We start from the raw sequence: 25,821 nt of genomic DNA on the forward strand, positions 1-25,821 counted from the left end.
TTGGGCATGGGACCACGGCCTGTAACATAACACACACACGGACAGACCTTTGAGACTTGGCCCAGTGAAAAGTGGTGGGATGATGAAATAGCCTCGGTTGTCATGGCTCTGTGGTCTGTTAGCATGCCTCTAAATCAGGCTGCAAGCGTGTGGCGGCCTACCATTAATGAGCCATTCTGTTCAGCATGGCCTTTGGGAAGAATTGCTCCAGGCACACGAAGGTAATATTTCTGCAGGAGCCTGCCTGCCTTATTGCCCGTAAATACCACAAATGGGGTCATATTTTATTCCAAGCTGGATATATGACCGCTGACTCTGGTTAGTGTGTATTGAGCTTGCTGCCTGTTTTAGAAAATATTATATGGCCTCTAACCTTTTTGGAAATTTCTCTGCTTGGATAAACTTTCCCATCCACTTAGTGTTGGCAGTCATCACTCATAAACAGAAGTCACTCTGAGGAGTCCTGACTGTGTTTGTTCTCCCTCCAGATGTGTTTGACCTGTCATTGAGTGACGGCTGTTTGCAGGAGAATGAAGATACTACTACAGAGAACGGCATCAATCCAGAGCTAGCAAAGGTTGGCTATAAGCTGTCAACTCTTCTCTTTCAAACGATAATGTACCTCTGCTGTTACTGCCTGCATTTACCGCTGTTGTTGTGAACTGTACGTGCATGCAAAGCACAAGTGTCAGTCTTTTTAAAGGTACCCTTTTCAGGTTTTGACCATTGCTGGCGCTATGGAGCAATATTTTGCATGAGGATGCACGACTATGCACACAAGCAATACATATTCCTGATATTTTCCATTGATCAGCAGTTGGTGATGTTTAACAATGCTGTTAGAGATATTTGAAAGAAGTTGGCTTTGTAAATATTTTCTATGAGAATTATTTCATGTTTTTATACACACAATGCATTTTGACGAGAAACGCAGAACGTTAACAATACTGTGTTTCTTCACAAGAAAACAACTTTAAGTCCAAGAAAACCCTTGCTGTTTTTATGGATGTCATAATTCATAATAATGTATTATTTGCATCAAGTTGTTCTTTAACTGCCTCTCTCTGTCTTTATCGCCATCTCTTCCGTAAAAGTATATCTCTGAGACGGATGAAGGGATTCGCTCTGCCAGGAGAGAAGAGAGGTTGAATCTGTTCTCGCTGGACCCTGATACTCCAGTATGTATAGAGTGTCTTCATAGTTTTCATATTTTTCTATTTGATGCAGTGTTTTGAATGAACACAATGTTTTGACCTCATGCATTGTTGTATTTTCTGACTTGAATCTGTTTTAACCAGATCTCATGAGATTATTCGGTTTAATTCTTCTCAATAAAAGTTTCAATGAAACTCTATTTAACCAACCACAGGTTCTGAGGAGCCCACGGACTGAACATTCATCAGTTGAGAACGCAGCAGTGCGTCCGTTTGAGGAGAAGCTGGGCAGAAGGTTTATGATAACCTGCCGATCACTAAACCTCATGTTACAGGGCTGCATCAACGAGACTGAAACTGGACCAGTCACTAATGTGAGGATTAGAAACGTGCTTTTTACACTTTCAATGCTTCAAAAACTGACTTTTGCATTCATATGTCATAATTAAATATATGGCAAAGCATCTCAAATGAGCTATTTTGGTGGGTGAAGATATGACAGATTTGATATGTAAAGGAACTGAGAATGACTCAGCTGAACCTGCTCCACTAGATTGAACCCTTCTTCGTGTCGCTGGCTCTGCTGGATGTAAGAGAAGGGAGAAAGGTGTCCGCAGACTTCCACGTAGACCTCAACCATGAGACTGTGCGTCAGATGCTTGGAAGCTGCTGTAACGGGATAGGTGGTCCTGAGACGGGGGTTGGAGGTCAGGAAAATGGCCTGTGCTCTCCTGCTGAGAAGAAGCCAGGAGACTGTTGCCTCAGCTTGGACCTGGAACACTGGCTATCTTTTCCCAATCAGGTACAAGGCTATCACTGCTACAGTATGTTTTATAGATGTAGAGCAGTCAAAGAAAAATGCATTTAACTTGCAGATGAGTCTAATATGCCTTTCCAATGCTCTCCATGTAGGCCATCTTCTCAGTCACCAACCCCCACACTGACATAGTGATGGTGGCAAGAGTGGAAAAGGTGCTGATGGGAAATATTGCTTGCGGGACAGAACCTTATATCAAGAATACAGACTCCAGCAAGGTCAGTCATTTTTTCATTGCGTTGGTTATTCTCACCTTGCTTCAATATTTGACATCATTGGCACCAAGTACATAGACAGTAACAGAATGAAGCTTAACCTTTTATATTGTCTTATCTCTTGAAGCAGGCTGGGAAAAATGGCTCATGAAATATGCTGTTAGGGCGTTTATTGAACGAGAAATGGCTTAATGCACTCCAAGAGTTTAATGCATGACATTTACAAAATGGTTTTCCTGTAAGGCCAGAGTTTATCTTAATCACTGAATGCCAGTCCGGTCGGATAGTTTAGAAATTAGGTTTTTCCGACATCCTATCCAAGACATTTCCTGGCTTCCTCGCTGACCGTGCTCCATGTGGTCCTTGGTTAAAATGGCTAAGTGAATCACCAGACATTCAACCTGCTGCCTGTATTAGCCAACCACTGATTCAGTCCGTCACTCTGTCTAGGTCAACTAGAATTTAAGGCTGATCCCGTAACATTGTATTTAAAAATATCAGCTGTGTTGTCTTGCTAACACCTCCCTCTGACTTTCTTTCTCTGCTTATGTCTCGTACAGACTGTTCAGAAGATATTGAAATCCAACAAACAGTTCTGTAGTAAACTGGGGAAGTACCATATGCCATTTGCCTGGTCCGTCAGGTCAGTGCCCATTTTCGGAGTTCAGTTTCAGTATTTACCATGTTCTCTCCACAGGATCTTATTGTTAACCAAAATTGGCATGTCTCTCCTCCTATCTATTACAGGTCAGTGTTTAAGGACAACCACGGGGCACTGGACAGAGAGTCTAGATTCTCGCCTCTCTTCAAACAGGAGAGCAACAAGATATCCACAGATGACTTGATAAAGCTGGTTACTGAGTACAGGAGGTAAGGCATATACTGTATGTCACTTCAGCTTCTCCTAGACAAGATAAACATCTCTTATGACATTTAACTCTAACCTTTGTTTGTGCAGGGCTGAGAAGACCAGCAAACTGCAGACTATTCCTGGGACGCTGGAAATCGCAGTCGACTACATTCCATTGGAGCATCCTAGTATGTTCACTTTTTGGGCAATACCTCCCCTCTGTCTGTGTTCATTTATGCTTCCCATTCTGCTGCCTTTATGTCCCCTCCTCCCTTTCTACATCTCTACTGTGCCACGTATTCTGAACTGTGCCTTTTTGTGCTTTCAGACTGTGTGACATCCTCCTGTGTACCGGTGAAGCCCTTTGAGGAGCTGAGCAAACACCAGCCTACTGTGGAGGTGGAGGAGTTTGTCCAGGACACCACCAAGTTCACGCAGCCGCACCGCGTCTACAGAAACCACATCTACGTCTATCCTAAACACCTCAAATATGACAGCCAGAAGAGCTTTGCCAAGGTATAGCATGGTAGCTTTTTAGCATCATTTGAGAGTAGCCTTAGATCCAAAAATCACTAACAACTTTCCTCCTGTTTTTTACATACTTCATATACTTTAGTTTTTAAAAATGTTATGTTTGTGAGCAATAATTACGCTACAATGGTCCTTTTGTTCACAGGCTCGTAACCTTTCAGTCTATGTGGAGTTCCGCAGTTCAGACGAAGAGGTTGCCAAACCTTTAAAGGTAGAAAGTTATTAAAAACATGCTGAAGTGACATTTATTTGCTTTTATACGACTCCTTTTTCTCCCATTAAACGCTGTCTATCATGAGAAGCTGGCTTAGGATGACTTTTTCTGTTGCTGCCATTTTTCCAGTGCATCTACGGCAAGCCGGGAGGTCCAGTCCTCACCACATCAGCCTGTTCCACAGTCCTGCATCACTCCCAGAACCCTGACTTCTATGATGAGGTAAATGGGTAGGAACAATCACCACATAAATATCAGCAGAACCCGGAAGTGGATTGACCGTGACATCAGCACTCTTTAAATAATAAACAGGTGTTTCTAGAAAACTCACCAATCTGTAGCATCCGTTACAGCCCATCACATAACCCAATACATTCTGTCGTGTCCCTAGGTGAAGATTGAGCTTCCTACTCAACTTCATGAAAAGCACCACCTTCTTTTCTCCTTTTACCACATCACCTGTGACATCAATGCTAAGACGAATGCTAAGAGGAAAGAAACCCTGGAAACGCCAGGTGAGTTGGCGGCAGATCTGGAGCTGTAATTTAGTGAATCTTATTATGCAGAGTGTTATTTTGTGCTTGGTCTTGTCCACCATTCAGTAGTCTGTGCTTTGCATTCGTGTGTGCCTTTCTAGTGGGGTATTCTTGGCTGCCTCTCCTCAAAGAAGGCCGTCTGTCATCCCAGGAGTTCAGCGTCCCTGTCTCCTGTAATCTGCCACCTGGATACCTGGCCATAAAGGAAGCAAGCAACACCAAGGTGAGAGAGAGGAAGGAAAGGGAAAAGAAGGAGGACAGATACAAGGTGTATGAACATTAGAAATTGTGATGAATAATGAAAACATTCATTTCTGTGAGAATAAGGCTAGTACGCATTGAAGCATGTGATAAATGGAGCGTTTAAAGAGATTAAACATGGGTTGATGACATCCCTTTGTTCTACATTTCACAGAATGGAGCAGATTTGAAATGGGTTGATGGAGGAAAAGCTATCTTCAAATTGTCCACCAATGTCGTCTCCACAGTATACACTCAGGTAAAACCATCATCAGGGTTTCTGCTGTCTCTCCTCTCTCTTTGTGTTAATGTTTACTCGTACTGTGATGGACTGCCGATGTGTCCAAGGTTTGATCTGTGAATGCTCAGATAGGTTACAATTCTGCATGAACCTAAACAGAAAAAGTGGTAAAGAAAATCAATGAATTGTTGGTTTCAGCGTCAACATCCTTGTTAAAATGAGCTTGAGTGAGGACATGTACTGTCAGGGTCTCAGCCTCAAAGGAACACTCAACCCTGAAATAAGATACTTGTCCATTTTTGTTTCCTTAGCTGTTCCATCTCAGCTTTCTCCATTAGAATTAAAATGAATGGGGTCTGCTTGTATGGAATGGAAAATGGACATACATTTAAATCATTAGATTTCCCTAAACAAATTAGAGGATAAATGGATAGTATAAGTCAGAGTTATCCAGAGGTCCAGTTACTAAATTTCCTCAAAGCTAAATGCTCACCTCATAATATCTCAATTGCTTCCTTTAGCCTACATCTATAGAATATAATCAGCATTGTACATATCATTTTATATGAAAGCCTATTTATTGTCAACTTCCAAACTAGGATACTTTTAAAATGTATGCAGATTAAACACATTAAATTAGTCCGAAATTAGGCCCACATTTCAAGTAAAAGGCAACAAGACAGAAACTTCTGAATAAAATGAATAACTAAGTGTCTCTTTAAGAAAAATGAAGGAGTGCAAACAGAGCTTTGATTAGCCCCCTTGGAGAAACGAGCCTGTGCCTTCTCTGCAAATAGTTTGAATCTTGGCTTGAATGGAGTTAGTGCCATCATTCTCATGCACATGTCTGTCATTGGTGAGCCTGGAACTGTACTTAGTGTTAATAATGGTCATAGCAGAGAAATCTGACTGACAGCTTTAAGCCAATCCAAACATGGTCAAGGTGTTCGGTTCTACTATGAATGGACCAGGGAAAGTCAGCTCTCCATGCCAACATCTCTCTTAAGTCCCTCTAATTCTGTTGTTCTCTCTAGTGAACTCTCCTCCCACGGTAAACAATCGATTCGATTGGCTCAATTGAGCGAAGCTATATCCGCACTAACTGGATCTATAGCAGCGACTGTCAACCAAAAACATCACAATGAACTTCATGCTTATTATATGTGCTTTTTTTAACTACTTACTTTAAAGTACTTCAATTGTTTGTAACAAGGCTGAGAGAATTAAATTGAAAGTGACTGATATAGTGAGGTGGTGAAGTTCACATTTCAGAATGAACTGTTACTTAAAAAGGAACCAGTCCTCTAAGTATTAGTGCAGATGCTTACTGCTGATATTCATGGTTCCTTCTGTTTGTGCCAGGACCCCCACCTGAACCGATTCTTCCAGCAGTGCCAGAAGAGAGAGCTTGACCTCTCGCTACCTCCTACCTCCAACTTCCTCAACTGCTTGAAGGTCAGAGAAAAGGCCCTTTGTCCCCTCAATTTAAATGTTTTTTGACAGAGACAAAAACCAAAGCCTTGACTACTGAACACTGCTACATGTCTAATCAGTGCAACACTGCTGTACTGTATGCCAAACATCATTTTTTTGGCCCTTTTTATGGTTTATGCTTCTTATTTATTTCCTCAATTTGTTTCCACTTCTCCTCCTACACTCTTTTTTTCCACCGTCCTCCAGGGTCTTCTCAGTATGGAGAGAATCCCAGTGATCATCAGATATCTGCCAGTGCTCTTCAACCAGCTGTTCAAGGTTCTGACTCAGAATGACAACGATGAGGTCACTATTGCCACCACCAGGTAGGCTGTGGTACTACAACGTCCGTAACAGCTGGACTCACATCAGGGTGGGGGCTCAGTGAATGTGTTAAAGCACACAGTGAGGGATATGTTTAAAATCCCTGTTAAAACACCATACTCCATTCTTATTGTTTTATAACAAAGATCTGCTATTGAAAAGAAACCACGAGCAGAAAATGTGACAGTGTTGGTGACTGGTTGATGATAAAGGCTGTAATAAATAAAATGCTTTGTTGTCCTGTGTTTGCAGAGTGCTGGTCCACATTGTTGCAAAGTGCCATGAAGAAAACCTGGATCACTACCTGCACTCCTACATCAAGGTATAATAACAAATATACCAGCAATACGAATGCATGTATGTTGCTGCCAGTAGCAATCCCTGGAATGCAGCGTGTTTATATGTGTGTTGTCAGGATGATCATATGATCATTCTGAAGGCTGTTGTGGACTGGAATCTCTGCACGGACTATTTAATTTCAGAGGCTTTATTTGTTTGTATGTTTTGTGTGTGTGTGTGTGTGTGTGTGTGTGTTTAGGCCAGCAGGAGCGTGGCTAAGGCTGCATGCCCAGAAAACTGTGCAAACACAAACAGAGAAGTAGGGAGAGATGAAGAAATCGAAGAAAGGGTGATTGAGTAAGAGGCAAACTAGGACATTCAGCCTGCTCAATCAGAAACACAAGGCGTGTTTGTTTAAGGGAGGGAAATCAGTAAGATAATTAGAGAAGAGAGCAGGAGAAACCACAAGACCTGTTTTATATTGGCCACAGTGAAGGAAAACCGCTGCGCTTGAAGAGGCAGTGGCAAAGACGAATGGTGGGAGGGTAAGAGGAGAGGAGTTGCTCGGCTAATGGAACCAGGGTTGCCATAGTAACAGATTGGCATGATGTTCAGTAGTACTGGTGCCCAATTTAAACTGCTGACTGTGTGTTCAATGAGAGGGAGAGGAAAGAGAGGGGGTTCAATTCATACAAGCATGAATTGAATAGTGTGCAGGAATATTATATGAATATGTTTTTCATATAATAACACAAATGGAAAATGTTTTATTTGCCTTATTTCAGATTGCTGTATGCTGTTAGTGTCTTTGTCCTCATGCATCTGCAGTATTTGTGAATGTGTGTATTAGTACATATTAGAGCTGAAACAATGAATTGATAAGCCGATGAATAGAAAATTAGTGTTTTGATAATCGATTCTTAGTTTAATTAATTAAAGAAAATCGCTAACATTTCCCAGTTCTAGCTTTGCAATTTTGAGTTTTATATAATTGGCTTCTTCACTTGCGTATAAATGTATTTTAGTCAGGACGTTTCGGTACGTAGACCTTCATCAGGTTATATTTAAGTAAAAGAACCTGATGAAGGTCTACGTGACTAAAATACATTTATACGCAAGTGAAGAAGCCAGTGTGCGGGAGTTTTTGTTCTATATTGCCTACCTAAGGTATTCTCCTACGCACCTGTCGTCCTACTGGAGTGCTTTTTTTGAGTTTTATATAATTGAAACTGAATATATTTGGGTATTGCTTTGTTGGTTGTACAACAATACTTTTTTAGACATCACCATGGGCTGTAGGATATTGTGTCAGACACTTTTCACTCTTTATTTTTGTTTTTTAATTTTATAGGCCAATAATAGATTGATTAATTAAGAAAATAATTATGTCAATCACATTATTTTACACCATGCCATTTAATATCTTGGCAAAAAGTCCAAAACCTCTATTTACTATAATGTAAGACATAGAAAAGGTGCAAATTCTCTCATTTGAGTACCACACATTATCAAATTTGTGGGCATTTGCTTGAAAAGTGACTTTAACGATTATCAAAATAGTTGCCAATTAAGTTTCTATAAATCGTCCTATCAATAATAGACTAGTCCTTGCAGCTCTAGTTAGAACCATAAACTGCAACATGCCTGGAATCTGGTCGTAGATCTTTGTTGCATTTAATTCCCTATCTTTCTCTCCCCTCATTCCCTGATATCGATCAATTGTTGCTTGAAAAAAAAAAAACACTACAAAATTAATTAAAGAAAATATAAATCGATTATGAAAAGAATTGGTAAGAATGCACCTTTTAACTGACTCATTTCCACTTTTCCTTGTGTGTAGTATGTGTTCAGGACAGAAGCCCACGGCTTCAGAACAGTTCACGAGGAGCTGGCTAAGGGAATGACCTTTGACCTGAAGAGCAATGAGCAGGCAGCAGTCAAGAATGTCCTGAAGGTTTGTCTCTCTCCTCATACCTACTCATCAGTTTATTTATTTTAAAAGGGAAAACTTTATTTTTGATTATGGAAACTGTTGTTTACGCCTCTAAAGTAAATCAGTGCAAAAATCATGTGTGCCTCCTCTGTTTTCATGCTGGAGCTGATTAGACGGAAAATATTGAAGCATGACTGACTTTGCTTTGACTTCTCCTGGTTTCAGTTCTCCTGGTTCTTCTTTGAGCTGATTGTCAAATCCATGGCCCAACATTTGGTTGACTCTGACAAAGTAAAGGTAAGGTGGCATACTCTACGTTTGGTCCTTGGTGTCACTCATAGTTATTTATGATTCAGTATAGTTCCTTTGCATTTGTATAATCTGACTTTAGACACAGTGCATGATATTGCAACGCTGACTCTGTGTTCCTACAGCTTCCAAGGCCCCAGCGTTTCCCCTCATCCTACCTGAGCCGCGTGGAGACCCTGCTGGAGACGGTGTCCGAACACATCTTCTGGAAAAACAAAGACCTGGCAGAGGAGACACGCAGTGCCAACTTAGCAGTGGCAGCTTTTGTCAAGGTTGGAGCAAAATGTGTTGTCTCATAGATTTAAATTATAATATTAAATTTAAAAAAGAGCCAGTAAATTGTGAGTACATGTGAACAAACTGTGCTTACTTTATAATGCTCAATACAAACTGTATAAACAGACTGCAAATGATGATTGTTTCCATTTGCAATTGTTTCCTATTGATTCAACCATCTATGTTAAATGGTCTGTCTCTCTCAATGTCTTGTAAGCTGATGTCTCTGTCTGTGTCCTCGTAGCGTTGCTTTACCCTCATGGACCGAGGCTTCACATTCAAGCTGATTAGCAACTACATTAACGAGATCACTGCTACTGACAGCAAGGTAAAAACAGCTTAATTGGAATTAAATTCAGGGAAACAGCAACTAGACAGGTATAAACAATACAATAATATATTTTTCTTGTCTGATAGGTCTTGTGTGAGCGGAAATTTGAATTTTTGAGAGAGGTGTGTAACCACGAGCACTACATTCCTCTCAGCCTGCCATTACCCTCCGCTCGCATCACAGGTAAGAGCCTGAGTCGTACCCTGTAGCTCAGTGACACCAGTGTTAATGTGGTAACTATCATACATCGAGTAGCTCTCACTCTCATTTGTCTATTAACACTCTGTCTTTCTCTCTTTCTCTTCCTGTCATTTTCTCTATCTATTTGTCCATGTCAGACCATGCATCTCCAGAGCCACAAAGTACTCATGGTAAATATGTTCACTCATTCCTTCGTAATGTTGCGTGTGCTACAGTGGTACGATGATACCACTTGGCTTGTCATATTATTTGCTCACAGTAACCAGATTTTTATTTAGCAACGGATTAATTAACTCCCTGATGGAGAGCAAATATTGGCACGAGCGTTATTTAAATCACGTGCAGCTCAGTTTAATTTCCGTTTTAAATGTGAATCTTGTATGCTCTCTCTCCTCAGTGTCAGTGCCCGAGTACAACCTGACTGGAGAGTTCTGCAGGAAGCACTTCCTGACTGGCCTGTTGTTACGGGAACTGGGGCTGGCCCTCCAGGACGAGCAGGACCTGAGACACCTAGCCTTGGCCACCCTGAAGACTCTCATGGCCAAACACTCTCTGGATGCACGCTATGCCACCAAGGTAGCCAGAACACATGTTTACACAGGAGGAAACTAAAAAGGCATGAACAATGAGTCATGAGCTCACAGTAGAAATTCTTCCTATGTGACTCACACACAACACACACACACACACACACACACACACACACACTGACATGTGATTGTTAGTAGCAGCTGCAAGCGGCAGAGACGATGTCTTAATGAATGCTGGGAAGTGTCCAGATCAGATCAAGTCAGTAATCTGTCCTCTGTTAAACAGAACCCAATACCGCCAACCACGACAGAACTGCAGGGCTGTATAGTCAAGACAGTCAAAACCAAATGTGTGCCAAATTAAAGGAAAATCATGTTTCCTTAAAGGCCACCACATTTTCTTGGCAGGAGAAATATTTAAATATTATGGAATTGCACTGAAATGTTCTAGGGACTACAAAAAGACTGGAGATTTATATTGTATCAATACTAAGGTATCAACACTAGCTTTAAAAATCAAACAGCATGTTGATTTGATGGGGTATTACACAAATCTTTTAAATGCGATACCCCCTTTCTTTGGCTGACCTTTTAGGAGAAGCAGGCAAGAATCGCATCCCTCTACCTGCCTCTGTATGGCCTGATCCTGGACAACATGCCTCGGTTCTTCCTCAGGGACCTCTTCCCCATCTATTTCACTTCTAGTGACCAGGTAAGAGTCAAGATGAAAGATACAATAATTGATTTCCTGTGTACTGTATTGATTGACGGTATCATACATTGTTGCAGTGTTTGAAGGTACATTACATTGGTCTTATTTTCATAGTTTGGGCTCTCAATCTTTTTGCTTATGACAACATGTTACCTACTGAATTACAAGGATTTCAGGAAGGTAAATTCATCTGAACACAAAGTGACACCAGCATACTGTACTTCATGGGCTGGACATATTTTTCCAACACACTGCAAACAAAAGTTTGTTTGCACATGAGTACTTTACTGTATATAAATCATCCTGCAACTTGAGCTGGAAGTACAGCAATGCAATGGCCAATCATAATAAAACTGTGAATGTTTAATTGTGTCTGAAATCTTGGCAACATTTGCAGCTTTTTATTAACATGCTCTCATAAATAATAGAAATAATAGCCTGAATTGAAAAATAATAAGACTCTCCCCTGTCTGCACCCCAACCAGGGCTCTCGAGACGACCTCAGTGTAGGAGGCGTTGTGGCGGGAGCTGTGATTCCGGTTACTCGCCATGGCAACTCTGTAGATGCTTCTTTTTCCAAAGAAGTACTAAACTCTATAACAGGTAACAATGTGGGACATGCTGGTATGTAGGTGCCTTTCTATTTCCAGGGTCTATATAAAAAAGCTATGAATGAGGACATTGATGCTAACACCCTTCCCCCACCCCCCCACCAGCCTTCTCATCCTTGGCAGTTGCCATGGGTAACCAGGCGGACTCTCGGGGTTCTCTGATCAGCGTGGACTCCAACCCTGGCAACAGTGACAGGAACAGTGAGAAGATGGACGGATGTGAGAAGGTGATTGAAGAGCAGAGTTAACAGCCATTACTGTTTTATGACACATGTGGTCTTTACTTCTTTCATAAATAAATAAAATCCTGAATACTAACAGTATATCTCTGACTGTATTTCTGTCTGGATGTTACCCCTCAGTTTGCACGGCCACAGTCCCTCATAGGCTACGGTTCTCGCTGTGACAAGCTGGACCAGGCAGAGACCCGCAGTCTCCTCATGTGCTTTTTGCACATCATGAAAACTATATCTGAGGGTAAGAAACTACATTTTACAAACATGTACAGAGGATTCACACAGTCCAGCCCAGAGCTTTGTCGGATTGTGTGTTTAAATGCTAATAAGGGGTTATTATTTTTACCATCATACTACACGTGATCATCAGAGGCCCGGTTCCTGTTTCACTCCATTACTCTTTCAGTATAAAAAAAACTGACTCTACGAAAAGTTTATTTTGCATTTGGCTGGCCCTCTGGACATCTGCCTTGCTCTGTGACATGTCTTTGCTTCCTGTTTCCAGATGTGCTGGTGTCCTACTGGCATCGGGCCATTCACCAGGAGATATCAGATTTCTTTAACATCCTGGAGTAAGTGCTCTTCTCTTTTCATTGCAGAGTATTACAACAGCTCATTTTAGGCTGACAAGTGATACTGAGCACAGAGGGAAAAAACATTGAGACAGACCGGGACGGGGTAAGAAGATTGAGAGGAGAAGAAAGGGGAAACATCTAGCCAGAAGGGAACAGACGAAAGTAATGACACAGCAAGAGAGAGAGAGAGAGAGAGAGAGAGAGAGAGAAGAAAAACAGACTGTAATTCCAATGAGAGCTCCCTCTCAACAGTGCAGTTAATTAACTGCCTCTTTCCTGTTTGTGTCAGCATCTAGACTGAGCAGTTGCAACTCAGTTTGATCAAATGCACTTAACTATGTTCTTTACTTACAAAACACATACAAACAGGTAAACCTTCCCCCTTCAACCATAATAGTGCTGCATTTTCTCTTTCTTCAGGCTGTGTCTTCAGCACTTCAGGTTCCTCGGAAAACGCCACATAGCCAGGTGAGTGTGTGCTCCGGACTGCTTTCTCTGACAAAGAGGTGGACCAGGCCTCATTCACATGCATTTATTCTAATGTTGCATCTATGGAAACAGCTCAACACAACATATATGTCGCAGCTTGTGGTTTTAACACCCCAACCACAGAAATCCTATAATTATCCTCACACATGCATGCACAAATGTGCAAATGCAGGGGTGCACATACAGACACGAATGCAAACACACACAAATAAATGAATCAGACACAGTCAGGCAGAAATACTAATATGTGTTCCGTATGTGTGTGCACGCACAGGGATGAGCTTCAAGAGGGGAAGAGGTAAAGTGGGGGGAAAAAAGGAAGAGAGGGGGAGGGGGAACTCCTGGATCTTGCTGTTGAGAGAGAAGCACTGCTGGATATTGTACTGTAGTAGTTGGCAAGCACAGGATGGGGGTTGATATCGTGTGTGTGTGTGTGTGTGTGTGTGTGTGTGTGTGTGTGTGTGTGTGTGTGTGTGTGTGTGTGTGTGTGTGTGTGTGTGTGTGTGTGTGTGTGTGTGTGTGTGTGTGTGTGTGTGTGTGTGTGTGTGTGTGTGTGTGTGTCTCTCTTACTGGAGCTGAGCCATTGGCACAGCTAGACTCTTCCATCTTCTGGTTCCTCCCAGCTAATTAAATTAGCTCTCTTTTTCCTTTCAGCAATAAGATGCTGAGATGTAAGCCAACAAAAGGCTGGGAGAACACACTGCTTTACTGTGTGTGGAGGCATAAACAGAATAAAGATAGCTGGAAGCCTAGCTAGTGCTCTCAGACGCAGTAGAGCCTGTCTGGGGCTGCAAGCTACTTAACATTCGTCTCTAATACAAGGCCATGGGGGATTCACAGTCTTACACCTGTGTCTGTTTCAGCGTCTCTCTCTGTTAGCTCTTTGATGCCTGGCTGAGCCAGTGTGGGCACCCATTGAAGTTCAGGAGAGATGCATTACACTAGCAGTGTGTAGCCAGCCAGCCAGCAAGCTAGGAGGATAATCAGTCAGCCAGCCTACCAGACAACAATAAGCCATTGAAGCCCCAGCTGAAAACTTGTTTAAAATTCCTTCATGATTATTGAATATTGTTGATTAAAGCAACAATAAAAGTTGAAGTAAAACTACTAATGTGCTTCATTAGGAATGTGTGGATGTGGTTTGACCAAATTTCTAATTAAAATAGCCAAATGTTAGCCAGAAATGCTGCAGTTTAGTCCCCGACATTCTTCTAATTTATTCTGTTTTGTCTGCGGTTGTTCAGGGAGTCTCACTTCCTTAACTAAGAACATATTTTAGACTTAAGCTAAGATACAAACACACTCATGCAAATGCAAAATATGCACTACATGACACAAAGCAATTACAATGAAGTGTAATGTTTTCTCCATGTTGGACGTTGCACTTGTAGTTTTCACCACCGTGCATGCCTCATGTCCTCCCCCTCTGTGCATGCTGCAGCTGTTAGTGGATTGTCAGTGTGACTGCACATTTATTAGTGTTCTGTCGCATTATGTAACCCTTCATGTATTATTCTGTGTTATTCATTCTGGTGCAGTATGTTAGTTTTGTTTGCTCTTTACATTCTGTAACACAGTCGCCTCATCGTTCCTGCATGTCGACCTTGTAGCCCTTTGTCTCCACGCCCTGCCTCATCACTGGCTGGACTCCACCTGCTGCTTAATGAGCTCTGAGGCAGTAGCGTTGATTGGCTTACGCAGTAGTTGTGTCCTCTTGCTTTTGGCTGGCCACTGCACCATGTGCTTAGTGTAGATCAAGCTTAATTTAGGCAGCATGAGAATATGATATGTTGAACATCTGTTTGTCACTGAGATGTTTTGTGCCGCAGCTTAACTGTCTATCTGTTTCATCATATCTATACATCCTAATCTCCTCGCTGTCCACCGTTAATGCTGACCTCAAGCCTCTGCTCTCCACTAACACTCTCAGGAGCTTATATAACATTCACACAATATTCTACTAATGGCAAACTAAAACCATTGACTCTGCTACGCCACTAACCTTTCTATCTGGCTGACCTCCCTCTCTATTCGAGTTGTTTGATCTTTCTCTTTGACTTTACTCGCTCTCATCACGCCAAGGGCAAATTGGAGAGCCTGTATGCTTTTAGCATTTCATTTGGCCTTACAGGGATACAATGTGACCTAGTTGCTATAAACATGCAACACGATTACAAAATTGCAAACATTTTGTACAGTGCTGTATTGCAATGTGTACATTTACGCTATAAGGTCAATTTTGTATTGATTGCAGGCATGCTTAGCTTTTAGCATGCCACGCATAGTTAATATAACTGACTAATGATGGACAACAAATAATGATGGTCTAAACTAGACTAACCAATGTTAGCTTTGATGTGATTGGCTCATGAACAGGAAGCTAGCAGCGGCAGTTAAGCTGGCCCAGTCCACCCAGGCCAATGGCACCCTGAAGGGCTCTAACCACCCCTCCCAGTCCTCTCATCCCTCAAGCCTCTTCCCACAATGGTAACCACCCTCCACCAGGAAAACACCTTGGCCACGTTACAGGGTTAAACTATTTAAAGAGTCTTTGGTGACTGAAATTGTTCTTAATGCTAATGATGTATGGTGATTGGCTCAACATGTAAATATTCTCTTTAATGAATAGAAACTCCAGATTATTTGAATACAGGTACAACCTGCAACAACATTTGGTTATAGATTAAGTCATCTTGTCATGCCCTGTGTATATTCATCATTGATGTGACCACCCTGTGTTTCCATTTTATAGACTGTAACTGTGTTCTCAGCATGTCCCTCCTCATACCTTCAGTGTTTGGTGTGATTTGTCTCTGTCTCTGACCCCTGATGTGTTAATAGACTCCCAGTAACAGTATGTCCTTGGGACATGGACGCCATTTATATTTACCTTCCTACTAAAATAGAGATGGTTTGCCTACAGTTAAGATGTACATTTACTGCAGTATGATTTTAAACAAGTATTGGATCAAACTGCTGATCGCTGCTGTTGCCTCCAGGATGGCGTCTGGAGGGGAAGGTCACCGGCATGCTCGCTCCCAAACCATGCCCATCATCAGGGGCAAGAATGCTCTCACCAACCCGAAGCTGCTGCAGATGATGGAGACAGGTAACACACACACACACACACACACACACACACACACACACACACACACACACACACACACACACACACACACACACACACACACACACACACACACGCATATTTGACTGAGATGAATATAAAGTCACTGACAATGATTTGACTTATTAATATCTGATTCCTGTTTCCAGATGGGAATATTCAGGATGGGGACACCCTGAGTCCTACAGATATCGAGGCAAACTTGTCCACAGAGGTGTCCCTCACTGTGCTGGATGTACTGGAGCTCTTTGTTCACCATCACAAGGTCTTTGGTCCTTTCATAGTTTACAACCTGCAACTAAAGTTCACACCACACACTTACTGTGTGTGTCTTCTATTTGTTAAGAGGAATCTATTTCAATCAATTTTATGTTCTGTATATTCAGTATTTATTGTTTTGGCCTCTGGATATCATACTAGCAAAGGTTATATATCATACCAGTAGTCTTTTGAAAAATAAAATATAAAGTTACATTCTTGCTTTGCAACTGTGAAATTGAAGAGGGAGTTTTCAAATCACAGTTTTATTTCTATTTCTTGATAAAAAAACAAAACATAATAATCAAATTTTTTTGTCCACATGGAATTTTCATAGATGTTTAGTCTCCATAACAATTTGCATTGTAAATCATTCACATACCAAGTTTCATGGACAGTCTAAAGCCAGCCTAATGCTACTCTACTGCCATCTGGTGCCCAAAATATTTATTTTTATTTATTGTCTGTGTGAAACCTTTTAGTTGTAACTTGAAATTAAAATGTATTTTATGCTTTTTTCTTCTCACATCCATCTATACAGAAGCAGCTGTTGCTGGATGAAGGACAAAATGTTTTGATGAAGAAGGTGCTGGACACCTACTTCCTCTTCTTTCAGATCAACCAATCAACCGCCACTCTACGGCATATCTTCGCTGGACTCAGGCTCTTTGTACAAAAGGTCCAGCAAGCTTTATGTAAACATACAATATCTACATGAAGAATCAAATCCTTATCCCTCGTGTGTGATTTCATCGTCATCTCTTTTCTGTACATGTAGTTCCCCAGTGCATTCTTCCAGGGTAAGGCAGACCTGTGTGGCTGTCTGTGCTATGAAATCCTCAAGTGCTGTAACCATCGATCCAGCTCCACCCAGACGGAGGCAGCTGCCCTGCTGTATTTTTTCATGAGAAAAAACTTTGAATTTACCAAGGGCAAGTCTATAGTCCGCTCCCATCTGCAGGTCAGTGAGACCGAATATATTTTTTTTGTATTGTGTGTTTTATTATACGTGACAGTGTCCTCACCTCACACTCCTCATTCCAATCCAGGTTATCAAGGCAGTGAGCCAGCTGATAGCAGATGCTGGCATTGGTGGCTCGAGATTTCAGCAGTCACTGGCTATCATTAATAACTTTGCCAACGGAGATGCACCACTCAAGGTATAGCAGGTTTTCAGTGTTTATCACAGCTTTATTGTCATTGTTTATGATTTACAGTGCCTTTTTTTTTCTTTTTTCTTTTTTTTTTGTAAAAAATGTATGTTCATTACACGTTTTCTCCAGAACACTCCATTCCCTGCTGAGGTGAAGGACCTGACCAAACGGATCAGGACAGTCCTGATGGCCACAGCCCAAATGAAGGAGCATGAGAAGGATCCAGAGATGCTGGTGGATCTTCAGTACAGTCTGGCGAACTCCTACGCCAGCACCCCCGAGCTTCGGTGCACCTGGCTGGAGAGCATGGCTAAGATTCACGTCCGCAACGGCGATCTCTCAGAGGTTAGAAATGTTATACTTATCAGAGTTTTACTTCAGAAACTTCAGAAATTGCCTTTTTTTTGGGGGGGGGAGTTAAGAATTGAATTTGATAGTAATGTGTGTAACTTTCCCATCAGGCTGCCATGTGCTACATCCACATCTCAGCCCTGATCGCTGAATCGCTGAAGAGGAGAGGTTGGTGCACACATACCACTGTGTTGACTTTACGTTTTGCATGTGTTTACGGATGTGCATACATTTGAACTTGCTGCCAGTGTGTGCATCTTCGCAGACATGGAAAGTCCGATCACAGCCATCTCCTGTCAATCTGCAAACCTCTCTTTCTCTCTGCTAACATGTTCATCACAACTCTCAAATGACTTAAACTTTCAGGCATCAGTCCTTCATCTCATCATGGGGGTTGATATGTATTCCTGAAAGTGAGCACGCCAGTGACTTGAGTGTGTTTGTGTGGTGGAGATTAATTAGGAACTCATGGGAAATGAAGATAGATTCCCATGTTGCCAACTAGTTGTGGAGATCTGTCTTTGCATCCAAATGCCATTCCCTACTATGTATTCTAGTAAAACTACAGATTGATGTCCACACATTTAGCTGTGCTGCATGTTCCTCAATCTGCAAATCTTTTTGCTTTACATGTGCTTCCTCACATAGACTACTGCACGTGTCAATCTTTTGCTGCACGTGTCTGACATCTCTTTGCATGCACTTGAAACACTGAGCCTGTGTGCTTATAGCTAGCATTGCATGTCAGCAGCTCAGCTGATTCCCGAGCCTTGTCCTTGAGCATAAAAGGCAAAAGCAAGTGGACTTTGTAAACCTCCTCCTCCTCCTCCTCCCCTCCGACCAAAACAGGCTACTGGAGAGCTGACAAGGCCAGGATGTCCAATGTGTCCCCTGAAGAAAGCCCTGTCTATAACTGTAGCTCCTTACTAACTACCTCCCGAGATCAAGACAGTGAGTGTGTGCGCCTGGGGCCTTCTGGGTGATGGGGATGAGAGATCAGAAGATCAGGAGTGAGAGACAAGGGAGTGGGTGTGCACTGACATGTTTAAACCACTTGCCAGGTTTTTATACTGACAGGTGGATGTGGTTTGGATTGAAGGGACTTTAGGTGCGAGTTCAAATCCTTACCATTCCAGCATTGAATAAGGTTCCTACACTGTATTATACTATACAGTTAAATATCTTGTTGACCGCTGTTCTTGCCTTTATTATGATTGTGTCCGGTTATCGCTTATTACTGTCACTGTTTGACCTTCACTGTTCTCTCACATCTCGCTGGATAAGATTTTTAGTGTCACTGAGGTTTGATATAAAGCATGACAAAACAGTTACAAACAGTAATACATTTTTCATTTTGATAGAAGAGTTTTTGTTTATGTTAACAAGCGGGGTATAAATGTAGCGTAAGTTGATTTAATTTTACTTTCTAACCTGCCTTTGTGTCACTTTCACTTCTTTCAAAACCCAGCATCGTTTTCTATGGGCTGGGCAGCGTTTATGTGCATCAGCCCCAATGTCAAGGAGGAGGGTGCCATGAAAGAAGACACTGGTACACAAGACACGCCCTATACTGAGGTCAGTGTTAGCCTTTTAGTCTTTTTTTTTTGCTTTTAAAGTAGCATTTAATGACCAGAACCATTATTGCAAGTTTTTGAAGATCCCCGTTGAGTTAAATAGCCTATTTGATTTGACATAATTGCGACTGGTTTGCAGTATTTCTTTCTAAAATGCTTCCGGCTGTCATTGTAGGACACTCTGGTAGAGCAGCTGGAGTTGTGTGTGGACTACCTGTGGAAATCAGAGAGATACGAGCTCATCGCTGACATCAACAAACCTGTGATTGCTGTTTTTGAGAAGAGAAGGGATTTCAAGGTAACAGTTAACCCTTCCACTCTTTGTATGTGTGTGTGAGCGTATTGAGCTAAGTTTGACCTTACATGTGTGTTGGTGCGTGACCGCAGAGGCTGTCCGAGCTGTACTATGACATCCACCGCTCCTACCTGAAGGTGACCGAGGTGGTGAACTCAGAAAAGCGTCTCTTCGGTCGCTACTACCGTGTAGCTTTCTATGGACAGGTGAGCGACACTTCCTCACTGCAGACAGCACACACACATTACTTCAGCCACAGCAGAACAACAGTAACTAGAACTTGACCGATTTGACGGAGAGAAATTGGTTCCAAATGTCTCTGTCTCTGTTTGATACTCAACCGTACAGATATTAATGTATTGGTCCAGTATCAAGACAAAAATGTAAACATGTAGGTGCTGCTATAGTCAAATACTGTACGTCTTTAAGGCCAAGGGAAATACAACTTGGCAAACACATGTCCTGCTCCATAACCAACAATGTTGTTTTTTTTGATACTCAAAGGAAACAATGTTACTTTGCATGAAATAGGACACAGTTTCTGCATAGAGATTTTGCTGTTTATTTTTTACAATGCCATTTTTTATTGCTTTGAGTGTCTCAAACAAAGGTGGAAGAACTCTCAGTAATAGAGATCAATACTTCTGCAAAAAAAAAAATTTGCACTGTTAGATGGCACCAAAGATTGAAACATGTTTTTCTACATTTTTCTCCATTGTTATTTTGGTGAACTAATTCTTTAGAATCAGTTAACGCACATGTGAAACAGACTCCAGGGTTTTTCTTTGAATGGCTTTGTCAGTGACGAAGTGCTGTGCAGTTCAGGCTTGTTTTATAAGAACCTGGATCCTTGACACAGATGCCTATTTGATAATGAGGGGATAGTATTTCCATGCAGCGATATCAGAGCTCGGAAGTCAGGTTTATTAAGCTGATGAGAATGTGAAATCTTCTCATTGTTGGGAAAAGGAGGAAGATTGAGGCAGGGAGATTAAAAGATAACGAAACCAGATTATTATTTTTTTATTATTGAGTCAGTGTCCTTAATTCTTCTGTCTGTTCTTTTCTTCTTTTTTTAAATAATATATTCTATATCAAGATTGTGGTAAGTTTTGTATGTCTTTGATTTTCCATTTTCCTCAGTGCTAACCACTTTTACCTCTCTTCTCCCTCTGCCACTATTAACACCTGCTGCTCTTACCATGTGATGGGTTCGTTTTTCAAGCTTGCTGTGGTCCATTTTACTTCCCATAATCTCCAATGAAAATGTTGTTTCCTCCGCAAACATTAAGAAGAGCTGGTGTCCAAAAGCCACAGTGGCAGGGAAAATAACTATTTAATCAACCTTATTCACATTTTGACATTTGCCTCCAATGCTGCTTTGAATATGACCTCTGAGTACTCCCATCCAGAACCTAACACTGACACCTCGAGCTGTTCTAACGTGCATTACACCTGTGTGTACAACCGGTGACTCAAGAAACCACTAGGGGGCAACATAAAATAACACTGATATGTATACAGCTTGTTTTGAAAGCAAAAGCAACATCCACATAGTAAACTTTAGTTGCATATGTATACAAACGCCCATATATGGAACAGGCATTGTTAACTAGAGTGTACATGTGTTCTTGTAGGGTTTTTTTGAGGAGGAGGAGAGCAAAGAGTTCATCTACAAAGAGCCAAAGCTGACAGGGCTGTCAGAAATCTCCCAGAGGTTACTCAAACTCTATTCTGACAAGTTTGGAGCTGATAATGTTAAGATGATCCAGGACTCCAATAAGGTAGGTGGCTGGTTTAAGTTACTTTTGAGACATTAAAACTGAATCATTTGCCTAGCTGTTATTATTACCAGTTATTGGTGAGTTGTGGACGTATAACTTCACTATTGCTTGCTTAACATTCTTTAAAAACAGGTAAATCCTAAAGACCTGGACCCCAAGTTTGCGTACATTCAGGTGACGTACGTGGTGCCCTTCTTTGACGAGAAAGAACAACAGGACAAAAGGACCGATTTTGAGAGACATCACAACATCAATCGCTTCGTATTTGAGACGCCGTTCACTCTCTCTGGAAAGAAACATGGAGACGTGGAGGAGCAGTGCAAGAGACGCACCATACTGACCAGTAAGTATTTGTTAACTACTTTTTCCTCCTGTCAACAAAAACAAAAATCACTAGAACATATGTTGGAACAATATCTGCCCTTTAAACAGAGGTAACTAAAAGGTAGAGTTGGTCTGACCAGTGGGTAATTGTTCCTCTCTCTGCAGCGAACTCCAGCTTCCCCTACCTGAAGAAGCGTATCCAGGTGGTGGAGCAGCAGAGCACAGAAATGAACCCGATTGAGGTAGCCATCGATGAGATGTCACGTAAAGTCTCTGAGCTCAACCAGCTCTGCAATATGGAGGAGGTGGACATGATCCGGCTGCAGCTGAAACTGCAGGGCAGTGTCAGCGTCAAGGTGGGGATTCCTCCAAAAATACTGATTTATGGTTAAAAACGTTTGATTTGTTGTGTCTCACCTGATCATCCCCTTTCCAGGTGAATGCTGGGCCTATGGCCTACGCCAGGGCGTTTTTAGAAGAGAAGAATGCCAAGAAATACCCAGACAACCAGGTCAAACTGCTCAAGGAGATCTTCAGGTAGGACATTGAAGAAGTTAAATGCACAAGTCAGCGCAAATAATTGTGGATTTTGTTCCTAGCATTACACTGTAGGAATGTATTAAAACGTTAAAAAATTCAACACCTTATAATAAGGACAAAATAGGTGGATTACCATAAATTTGCATACACATTTGCATAAAGTGTTCTCCAGTGTTTATAAGTCCACACACATCATGCTTTATTTAAGATGTTTGTATCGTCTTGAATGCTGTTTTAGAGCTAAATCCATAAACACAAATCAACACAAAGTAATTGCTACAGTGTCATACAGTTTGATAGTGTTTTGCAATAAAGATTCTTACCCAGATGATTAATGGCCAAGATGAAGGGTGCATTTTACAACACTAATACTGACTATCTCACAGTAACTCAAACTAAGTCAAATACATGTGAATAAAAAGGAAAGAAAATATTGCGAACAATACAGGAAAACCTTCATGAAGCTCAGTTCCATTTTGATTTATATGATTATGTTGATGCGTGATATGATCATAATTGACTTGCACATTAGGATTTATAAATGCAACAATCGTCTTCAAAGTGTAAACTCTTACAGTGTAAATAACACCCATTAGAGCCTTTTTTCAATGTTACTTCTTGAAAAAAACAAAACATACTCAGATAATTAAAGATCAGGTTCAATGGCATGATTAATAATCAGTAAAACTTTGTTTTCCCCCCTGCAGGCAGTTTGCAGAAGCCTGCGGTCAGGCTTTGAATGTGAATGAGCGTCTGATCAAGGAGGACCAGCTGGAGTACCAGGAGGAGATGAGAGCTCACTACCGGGACATGCTGACTGAGCTGTCTGGCATCATGAATGAACAGGTCTCACTATGCAATGACCAATGAGTGTCCAGACTCATGTTATCGCCACATTGTCACTTTTTTTTTCCGCATTGCTTGATGAGCGTCATTATTTTCATGCGTATCAGCTTCTGTTTCTACTTCACAGTTTCATCTACTTCTTTTCCAACTTTTTTCATTACAGCTACAAAAAAGTGTTCTTGCTGCCAGTACCTCCTCTCTCTCTAACAGCTCTTTGTCCACTCTTTCTAAGACTGGTATGTCATGTCATCAAATTCCTTCATAAAAGACGTCTCATTGTCACCTTGCTACTTGCTTAAACCACTTTATCTGTCTCCCATATGTCAGCCTATCGATCCAAGAGCCAAACTGCTAGTCTCAATACTTAACCGCCTTTCGAATTTTCCTGTTCCAATGCAAGCTTTTTATTCTCGCCCTTGTCCAGATTCCTCACACAAGACAACCAGGAACGGAACGGCACAGCGCCTACTGAATGGCCACTAGAATCAAGAAATCCTTTTTGCCGGGGAGGACACTTTTATTTTTCCCATAAATGGCTTTGAAGTGCCAATTCAAGTTTCAAAAGTGGCTCATTTGTTTGCTTCTGACTGTAGTTGTTTCCTGCTGCAAGAAGCAGCAGGTTAGTGGAACTGTGACTGATGGGGAGTGTAGAGAAAAAAAGGGAAAAGAAGTGTGTAGACTGTGGTCGTGATAGTCTGTAGTCCTGTTGTTGAACGTTGAATATCTACAGTAGAGGCCAGGCTGCTGGACTGTTAGCTTCTGTTTGTTATGGTTTTATAGACTCGATCCATGTGTCATATGGATTCCCCTGCCCTGCCAACTGATTCATCAGCTTACATACCGACAGACACGCTCACAAACAAGTACACACGATGCACATGTTCACATACACATGCTCACAACCACCCAACATGCGCCTTCTCTCCACAAACCCAGTCCCTTTAGAGAACAGTGACCTTACTGAGCTCGAGGTGCGTTCAGCTATGTATCTAACATACAGAGCCCTTGGTGGGTTTTGATGACAGTTTTTACATTTTTTCTGTGGAATATCATTGTACTTCAAACTATCTCGTAAGATCTTGTAAGATGACTAATGTGAAAAAAATAAAATTTGGATTACAGGTTTTTTAACTAGCGGAGCATCTGAGGAGTTGAACGCACCTCCAGTTCTTGTTTGAATGTAGAGCAGCTCCACATTGCTACTTTGTATCCTTGCTAACGTTCTGGAAATATCAGCTAGCCGATTTTAAATGGAAACAAAAAAAAGTATGTTTTGTAACATTTTTATGATTGAAATTGCATTGTTACTGTTATTATTTCCTGTACTGTTTTGAATTGTAAATAAGAAATATTAATATTTAAAACGTTTGAAATGTTTCTTTTTATAAAATATACAATATATAAATATTTGTTTAGCTGAATTAAAAAAAAAAAGAACAAAAACTAAAGTTTTATGTATAACATTTAAATAAAATTTTGTTAATGTCCAAAATTCCTCATTTTCCATTTCATCCATATGTTAGTGTACTATTCTTTCATAGGACAATGCACCTTACATTCATGTCACTTCCTCTCACTAAAAATCATGTTGTCACTATGTTAATTGCATTAATCCAGATTTGAATGGGGTAAAATAGCTTTCTAAAATGAAATTGTGCCTTGGCTGCAGCTGTGCACGGCATCCCCTCACATTCTCTCTATTGACTGAGCCAGAGACCAGACCACAGCTAATTATAGATAAGTGTGAGGCCCTTCAACTGCACAACGGATGAAAATGTGTGAAATGGAAAACTTGCCCTGAAACAAAGAACAAGAAAATCACTTTTTGCCTGGGTCAGTGGTGCACAAGATAATGGAAAGCAGCTGTTTTAATATTTAAATCCATCAGCTCTCATTGCCAATTACATTGTTTTTAATGTATAGAGGTAGTGGAGGTTGAACCACCATTGTGAAACTGCACTTTAAGTCCTTCATATCTTCAATCATCATTTGGTCTCTGTTTTGTCTGTTTTTTATTTTTTTTCAAGGAGTAAACTACAGTAGAATGACTTTATATATGCAGTGGTAGTTCTTAGCTGAGAAAGCCCAATGCAAGAGATGAGAAGGCTCTGCTGCATTTAAGCATCCGGATAAAGCAGGTTGGGGTTGTTTTAACCAGAAGAAAGGCATTCAGCTTGAGGTCAGCCTGTACAGGGACAGTACTTTGAGGCATATTTTACTGTTAAATAAGTGCATGCTTCTGTTAAGTTGTGCATGGCTAAAATATGTTTTTCTTTGCTTATCAATTGTTCTGTAGAAACTACTCGGGAAGGCAGGGTTACTGGTGCCGTACAGTAATCCTGCCTTAAATGAATGGATAGACTCCAAAAACAACAATCCTTTGTTTTGGATCATTGATTTATTTTCCGAAGTCAGAGGGATCAGAGCAAAGTCAGTAGCCAAATGAATCAAAATCTGTTTTTTTATTTTTTATGATGGAGCCTGGAGG

General features: G+C 41.2%; 1 protein-coding gene across 3 annotated transcripts in view; it reads left to right on the forward strand.

Moving 5' to 3' along the window:
* Window positions 1-24,805, forward strand: part of dock10 (dedicator of cytokinesis 10) — a 60,239-nt gene extending 35,434 nt beyond the window's left edge. For 2 of the 3 annotated variants that reach the window (XM_054604306.1, XM_054604314.1), the window contains exons 9-56: window positions 489-577; window positions 1,095-1,178; window positions 1,370-1,528; window positions 1,708-1,956; window positions 2,067-2,189; window positions 2,747-2,829; window positions 2,934-3,056; window positions 3,145-3,224; window positions 3,365-3,552; window positions 3,713-3,778; window positions 3,911-4,003; window positions 4,173-4,296; window positions 4,419-4,540; window positions 4,733-4,816; window positions 6,161-6,253; window positions 6,479-6,597; window positions 6,848-6,917; window positions 8,715-8,828; window positions 9,033-9,104; window positions 9,242-9,388; window positions 9,637-9,720; window positions 9,810-9,906; window positions 10,062-10,094; window positions 10,322-10,500; window positions 11,050-11,166; window positions 11,652-11,769; window positions 11,883-12,004; window positions 12,140-12,254; window positions 12,519-12,585; window positions 13,009-13,056; window positions 15,454-15,564; window positions 16,077-16,186; window positions 16,357-16,472; window positions 17,007-17,144; window positions 17,244-17,426; window positions 17,515-17,625; window positions 17,749-17,964; window positions 18,081-18,138; window positions 18,820-18,921; window positions 19,439-19,545; window positions 19,720-19,842; window positions 19,932-20,045; window positions 21,477-21,623; window positions 21,756-21,966; window positions 22,113-22,303; window positions 22,384-22,484; window positions 23,195-23,333; window positions 23,758-24,804. In XM_054604306.1, coding sequence (XP_054460281.1) covers window positions 489-577; window positions 1,095-1,178; window positions 1,370-1,528; window positions 1,708-1,956; window positions 2,067-2,189; window positions 2,747-2,829; window positions 2,934-3,056; window positions 3,145-3,224; window positions 3,365-3,552; window positions 3,713-3,778; window positions 3,911-4,003; window positions 4,173-4,296; window positions 4,419-4,540; window positions 4,733-4,816; window positions 6,161-6,253; window positions 6,479-6,597; window positions 6,848-6,917; window positions 8,715-8,828; window positions 9,033-9,104; window positions 9,242-9,388; window positions 9,637-9,720; window positions 9,810-9,906; window positions 10,062-10,094; window positions 10,322-10,500; window positions 11,050-11,166; window positions 11,652-11,769; window positions 11,883-12,004; window positions 12,140-12,254; window positions 12,519-12,585; window positions 13,009-13,056; window positions 15,454-15,564; window positions 16,077-16,186; window positions 16,357-16,472; window positions 17,007-17,144; window positions 17,244-17,426; window positions 17,515-17,625; window positions 17,749-17,964; window positions 18,081-18,138; window positions 18,820-18,921; window positions 19,439-19,545; window positions 19,720-19,842; window positions 19,932-20,045; window positions 21,477-21,623; window positions 21,756-21,966; window positions 22,113-22,303; window positions 22,384-22,484; window positions 23,195-23,333; window positions 23,758-23,805 — 5,588 coding nt within the window. In that variant the 3' untranslated portion in view covers window positions 23,806-24,804. Of the gene's footprint in view, window positions 1-488; window positions 578-1,094; window positions 1,179-1,369; window positions 1,529-1,707; window positions 1,957-2,066; window positions 2,190-2,746; window positions 2,830-2,933; window positions 3,057-3,144; window positions 3,225-3,364; window positions 3,553-3,712; window positions 3,779-3,910; window positions 4,004-4,172; window positions 4,297-4,418; window positions 4,541-4,732; window positions 4,817-6,160; window positions 6,254-6,478; window positions 6,598-6,847; window positions 6,918-8,714; window positions 8,829-9,032; window positions 9,105-9,241; window positions 9,389-9,636; window positions 9,721-9,809; window positions 9,907-10,061; window positions 10,095-10,321; window positions 10,501-11,049; window positions 11,167-11,651; window positions 11,770-11,882; window positions 12,005-12,139; window positions 12,255-12,518; window positions 12,586-13,008; window positions 13,057-15,453; window positions 15,565-16,076; window positions 16,187-16,356; window positions 16,473-17,006; window positions 17,145-17,243; window positions 17,427-17,514; window positions 17,626-17,748; window positions 17,965-18,080; window positions 18,139-18,819; window positions 18,922-19,438; window positions 19,546-19,719; window positions 19,843-19,931; window positions 20,046-21,476; window positions 21,624-21,755; window positions 21,967-22,112; window positions 22,304-22,383; window positions 22,485-23,194; window positions 23,334-23,757 lie in introns of all 3 variants that reach the window. The other variant, XM_054604300.1, reaches the window with a different exon arrangement.
* Window positions 24,806-25,821: the final 1,016 nt, after the last annotated feature.

This window comes from Anoplopoma fimbria, chromosome 1, assembly GCF_027596085.1.
Source record: "Anoplopoma fimbria isolate UVic2021 breed Golden Eagle Sablefish chromosome 1, Afim_UVic_2022, whole genome shotgun sequence".
Lineage (NCBI taxonomy): Eukaryota > Metazoa > Chordata > Actinopteri > Perciformes > Anoplopomatidae > Anoplopoma > Anoplopoma fimbria.